At 48.2% G+C, this 6,196-nt stretch overlaps 2 protein-coding genes across 2 annotated transcripts; both read right to left on the bottom strand.

The window, feature by feature from the left end:
- Positions 1-45: 45 nt before the first annotated feature.
- On the bottom strand, positions 46-1,098 carry A1O5_09388 (uncharacterized protein; the record flags this gene model as incomplete). Its single annotated transcript, XM_007749967.1, has 1 exon — positions 46-1,098. One exon carries the CDS (start codon positions 1,096-1,098, stop codon positions 46-48), a length of 1,053 nt encoding a protein of 350 aa, XP_007748157.1.
- A 1,898-nt stretch (positions 1,099-2,996) lies between these two features.
- Positions 2,997-4,429, bottom strand: A1O5_09389 (uncharacterized protein; the record flags this gene model as incomplete). The annotated part of the gene is made up of 6 exons (XM_007749968.1): positions 2,997-3,131; positions 3,190-3,464; positions 3,537-3,753; positions 3,821-4,074; positions 4,132-4,214; positions 4,272-4,429. 6 exons carry the CDS (start codon positions 4,427-4,429, stop codon positions 2,997-2,999), a joined length of 1,122 nt encoding a protein of 373 aa, XP_007748158.1.
- Between the last annotated feature and the right edge of the window lie 1,767 nt (positions 4,430-6,196).

The following is a 6,196-nucleotide window of genomic DNA, read 5'->3' on the forward strand; positions in this document are numbered from 1 at the left end:
GTCTCCAATGGCGGCTGGCGATTGTACGGTCGTCTCATACTAGGGCTAGTAGTAGCTCGGGTCACTTCTGACGCTACGATTCGCGTCTTTGACAATATGAATTCCTGCAGCGCGGAGCTTGCGGCAAAGGGCATTCGCCCGCCTGGCCACCGCGTACCGTTTCTCACTCAACTGGAAGAGAAGGACAGCACGGTCAAGTTTACTGATCGCAGTGTCGGGATCCATAGCCAGAGGGTAGGCCGATATGAACAGAACTAAGTTCAGCATCGCGTTCCATTGTAAACTGTACAACTCGAACTGACCATACAGGAGATCTGAGGCGCGAAGGGCAAGGAAGATTATATCAATGACGTTGAGCGCGTGTCGCAGGCCTCTGTCGGAGAGAGGATCGACATCATCGGCTTCGCGATCGATCCGTAGACGATCTGAAAGTGACTGCATAATAAACGGCCGGTAGAGCATGCTCATGATGTCGTGATAGTGAAGCGAGAGCAATATAACTTGCCTCTGCAACCATTCAGGTAACAGATCAAAGTCTGGCGCAAATGATAAGGGCTTGTCGAGATCCAAATGAGCGAACATGTCACTGTTTCCAAGTTCATCCCTCCACCTTTCCAAGGGCGTAATGGCCTGTGCCAGAGCCTCGGCAGATATGTCGGCCACCCCTCCGTTGGCAATAGCGCCGTCCATTTTGGATCGTGCCAAACTCTCGTGCAAGAGCAGTCGGGCCGCGGTAAGTTTTGCGGTCCAAACATGATACTCGAGTTTGACGTGAGGGCTCTGAATATCCGGTGAGGGTAGGGAACAGGCCAGGGCTGAGCCACATGTCGCCGTCGGCCTGCCTAGCTCGGTGGAACATCTCAGGTCGAGCATAACGAGCACCCACCAGGTTCGCCTTTTCCATTCGGCGTCACTCAAGTCCAGGGGAACGGGGTCATCCCGGTGAAGATCCAACGCGTACGCAAATCGGATAGCCAATCCTAGCATGGTATACGCAGTCTGGTATTGCCCTGCGTTAAGTAGGTAAATGGCCGTGGAAATGTATGTTTGCACTGTGACCAGTGACGGCTCGCCCACGGTGCCGGTGTCATCGATCATGCGGCGACATCGTCGAAGATAACAAAATGCCCCCAGTCCGATATCGCCGTGGTATGTGCACCGAGGATGCCTTAAGCCCAGAACTCTTTCAATCAAATCGGCTCCATGGGCGTATTGTGATGAAACGGCTGTGATGGCGTCAACAAGCGGCGAAACAGTATGTTGTCGTCCGTCCGCGGACCATAGACTCTCGTAGTGTTGTTGGAACGCCTGCCGATCGAGGATGGGGATGTCGACGTACAGATAGTGTCAGAAAATGTCCATCAAACAATCCACCTCGTCCCGAGAGAGGTTCGTTACTGGTGGACAGTTGGACTCTAGGAAGCTGGTACGATAACCCGAGAAGGGGGTGTCGTAGTCGACATATATCGGGTCGTGCAGTGGCTCCTGTGGGCTCTGGTGAAGTGCTTGAGAGGCAGACCTAATGAATGAGACGACCTTGGAGGAGAGCGAGCTAGCATCGGAGCGTTTTGTGCTTATATGAGGTGATTCCACGCGTGTTACCGCGAAATCTGTGGTTGACGCGTCGAACCTTGTCCCCTGCTCGTGCGCGCTGACATCGACAATATCGGTCTGGGTGGAAGAGACTTTGCGTCTCTTGCTCCCTTCCAAGACGGATGGCCGGTAAATCCTGCCCGAATTCGGCTCGCTGGCGTGTGGCTGGGATTGGCCAAAGGAGCTCGAAAGCTGCTCGTTCTGTCTACATTCTCGATCAGAGAGGCTCTCGTGCCGATGAAGACGTGCATACCGGTACTCAGGGCGCCCTGCTGCAATCATGCCAGGCTTCTTGCAAGGAGTCCTGGCCTCGAGACATTGAGGACAGGGAGTCTGGTGTCCACACCGGATTCGGAGGGACCGACAGCGAAAGCAAGCGGCAGCCACTTTGTTGCGTTTCTGTCCTTGCCCTTGAGGATTCTGGGACAGAAAATTGCCGTTCCCATCCCGCTGCAGCTTGACAAAAGTATAGAACATATCGCTCTTCCCGGTCTCCGCTGGCGTTCCGAGGAGTTTCAATGCCTGCGGAGTGTTGAGGATGGCCGAAGGAGCTTTAATATCTTATGTAAAGGCATCAGTTGGGCGTTTAGTAATAATGTGGTTTCGTGAAGGAAGAAGACGGATTAGGCCTAGCGGGTAGACCGTAACTACTATCGATCACGTGGCTATCTTACTCACCGATTACCCGGTACTTGGTACTGCCGAGGCCGTCGAGACGCGAAGCCGCTCTTCGCCGCCATCATTGGAATGCTGCACCTACAACTTGTTCAACGGTCACCCTTGTCAATCTTTCTCCTTTGCCACCATTACGGAACCATGGCGACTTCTTCGATCGATGATCTGTCACACGGCTGAGGAGATGCGCCGTCTCATATTGTGCCCCAGGGCTGGGGTCAATCCCGAAGGGGAATCAAGGTTTCCCGAAACGGCAAGGCGACTATCACCCACTATTACTTCCGGCCCTCAGATCCGTCAAAAGCGTCGACCGCGGAAGTCTCCAACCTGAGGACGAGTGACATTTCCTTGTCTTGGGAATCGAGTACAGCACGCAGACATGGAAGTCCTCAGCACCACTCATTCTGGGCTGTCTACATCCCGAGGTTGGGATTGTAGCTGTGGCGCGACATGATGTGTGGCTGCCGACAAGACTGCCACACGATACCAGTCCTTTCCTCAAGGAAGGATATAAATCTTGCTATTCTACGGCTTTTGTTGATCGATGCAAGTGAACTTGGATTGATGATAAGATACTACAGAGAGCTATCTGAACGGAGCCCAGCGCTTTAGACAAAGGTCGAACCCAGAAGGATCTGATCGTCCTAATTCACTACAGCCGCATCAATCCATTCCTTTGGAGGGCCTCAGGAAACGACCTTTCCCAGACAACATATCATCTTTTTGAATCACACCATCACGGTCTCCTTCTCTTCCACGTTTATACTCTTGTCGTGCACGGCCCCGTCAGGATCCTCATCGATGGTCCGCTGGACTTCCTCACCGAACAGTCCGTTTATCTCTTCCAAAGTGAGGCCTTTCGTCTATTCTTTTGGTCAACTTGGAAAGACTAACACATGACGGATTTCTTCCTAGACATACCTCATGGCAGAAGAAATAGATTATGGGCAAAAAGAACATATTGAACGCGATGAAGAGACTGACGTATCGGTAACTAACTTCTGCATAGGCGATAGGGGTGACCTGTCTGAAAATGATGATGCAGACGTAGGCGCATAGCATACCCAAGGCCATCCCCTGGGCTCGGATCTTAGTGGGAAGCACTTCCGCGGCGTAAGCGTAGCCTGTCGAGATATAAGTGACACCGTAGAACCAGATGTAGATCATGACCATAGCAACACCAGCCTTTCCCCACGCTGGAGATAGGAGAATCTGTTAGAATACCGACAACAACGGACCATATTCTATAGCCCCGACTTCGGACTTACCTGTGTTTCCCGTCTTCTCGAATTCGGCGACGCAGGCCATAAAGGCTCCGAGGACGACTGAGAGACCGATGAGGCCGGACATCATCAAAATCCTCCTTCCCAGCCAGTCGATTGCCAGTATGTTTCCGATACCTCCAACGATGCATAGCAACTGGAAGAAACATGCCATAAGAAGGATCTTGCCGGTGCTGTACCCAAGACTCGCGTAAAGGATTGACTTTCAGTAATAGAGTCAGTCCACTGATCAAATGGGTTAAACGGTGACAGGTTTGCTCCCCACGCACCTGGAAGATGAAAATGGTCTGCGCACCGTTAGTCTGTAGACTGGTCAAGCCGACCACTGCGAGTAGTGCTCGGTGCAGCTCTCGCCAGTTAGTAAACATGTGGAAGCTATTGACGCCGGCGGTCTCTCGTCGCTCGTGTTCCAGCTGGGCAACCATTTGTGCGTACTCCCTCTCCCAGAACAAGGGATTCGCGTGATCATCATGGAGACGCCGGAGCACCTTGCGTGCTTCTTCATGTCTTCCTTTCATGGCTACTAGACGCCCGAGTTAGTCGTCCCAGCATGAGAGGGTCAAGTGTAGAAGGCACTTACGCCATCGAGGTGAGAAAGGAATGAAGAATCCACCAATAAAGAGTGCGATCGCCGGAACACACTGCAGGGCCACGGGAAGTCGCCTGCATTATTTCAGATTAGTCTCCTATACCTTGTCTTCGCAAAAGCAAGAAACTCACCATTGTAACGCGGGGTTGGAGACATGGTATGTGCCAAAACCGGTAAAAGCGATGATTTGGCCTGCTGAGTTGATGGTGACAAGCTGGACCGCAATCATCCTTCCGCGAACCTCGGGTGGAGCAATCTCGGACTGATATATTTGCACCGTGGTGAGCATAATGCCTGAGGCTATGCCGGCAAGGACACGTCCGACGATGAATTGGGCAATTTGGTATGCTGTCGCTTGTAGTATTGTAACAAGGCGAGGTGGCTGTGCTGTGATGGGCTGTGCTGGGCTGGTAGAGCGGTGGCAGAGTGAAAAAGTTGTCTAGTCACATGTCAAACCTAAATGGGCTGGCAGAGAGGGGGGTGCAGAACAGTTTACAGTGCTGGCAGTGTGCCATTCATTACAGATTAAGCAGAGTATCATGAATACCATGGTTTTTTGGCGCCGTCTACCTAATTCCTAAGTATTTTTTATCAGTCCTGTTCTGTCCGTCGATGCTCCCGCTGTGCTAGGTGTTTATAGCCCTAGCCGCTGCCCCTCTAAGTGGTGTTGGTGGTGTTGTCTTGTCAGTATCAACCAGAAACGCGCTCTCGATTCCCGATCTACTGGACAGGCCTCTGTGCGTTATTGCACGTGCACGCTAAACCCTGAAGTGCTCTATTACAGTTGGCGACCGCGGGAAGATGATCTATTCATCGAAGATTCGAGCTCTTTACGACTATATCTTAATAAGATGCTGTATTAAGGATTACTGAAGTTAATGCTGAAGGGTAAAGAACATCACTAAACAGGAATTCGAGGTTAACGACTGAAATTCGCGTAGGCATCGATTTAACCCTAAAAGACGGTGAGGCTACTTATAGAGGTAGACTTCGCTGATTATTTAGAAAACCTTTTCTACGAAAGAGTTTAAGACCGAAATATTAAGGAAGATTTAAGATAAACGGCTCCTTAAAGAAGTAAATTAATTAATCGCGAATAGAATACTATAGTAAAGGTATTTTCGAAGAAAAGATACTCGATTAGTAAAACGAGATACTATAGTATTATAACGTATAAAGTCTAACGCGAAACTTAAAGAGAAAGAAGACTATCTCTCTAAGATCTAGAAGAAATTCTTCTAGGCGAGCCGTCGAAAAAGTATATTTATCGAAGAAGAAAGATATACGGAATAACGAAGAGAGAAAGTAAGGAGATACGAAATACGAATAAGTTTTAAGATAGAGAAATATTAAGATAAAGAATTCGATATAAAGCTATAATAGTGATTTTAAATTATTATGATTAGATAAATAAAGAAGATATTATCGACGGCTAGCTATTACTACGTCGAATATAGTTCTTCTAACTAATTAGTGTTTAAGATACGAACTTAGTCGACGCTATAAAGGTTACTCGCGTAATATTAGAGCTAATTAGGAAGATCGGTTCTCTCGTATATAGAGATTACTTATAGATCGGAAAGATTACGAACTAAGTATTAAAGAGCGAGATTTATCTAACTATTGAATTAAGTTTCGAGAAGAAGGCGCTCTATAGAAAGCGTAGCTAGTTTACTTATTAGTTTAGCTACTACTTAAAGAAATCGAAGGTATTCGAGAGTTTCTAGACTAGTTCTTTCGAAGTATAGAAGCGATGATATCGGAGTAATCTAGAATACCGAGGTTTCGGGAACTAGCTACGAGTACTTCTTCTACGTCTTTCGCTATATTCTTATCTTCTTCTAGAGATTCTTTATAGTCGTTTTCGTTAGAATTAATATAGATAATGACGACATCGGATCCGACGATAATAACGTAGAATAGAAATAAGCTAATTATATTAAAGATACCGTGGGGAAGTAAGAAGAATTTCGAATATTTATTCTTTAAAGACGTAAATACTACGGTATTCTTAGAGAATTTCGAGTATTTGTCTTTGTATAATTAATAGTTAGAA

This window comes from Cladophialophora psammophila (assembly GCF_000585535.1).
Source record: "Cladophialophora psammophila CBS 110553 chromosome Unknown aczJe-supercont1.16, whole genome shotgun sequence".
Classification (NCBI taxonomy): Eukaryota; Fungi; Ascomycota; class Eurotiomycetes; order Chaetothyriales; family Herpotrichiellaceae; genus Cladophialophora; species Cladophialophora psammophila.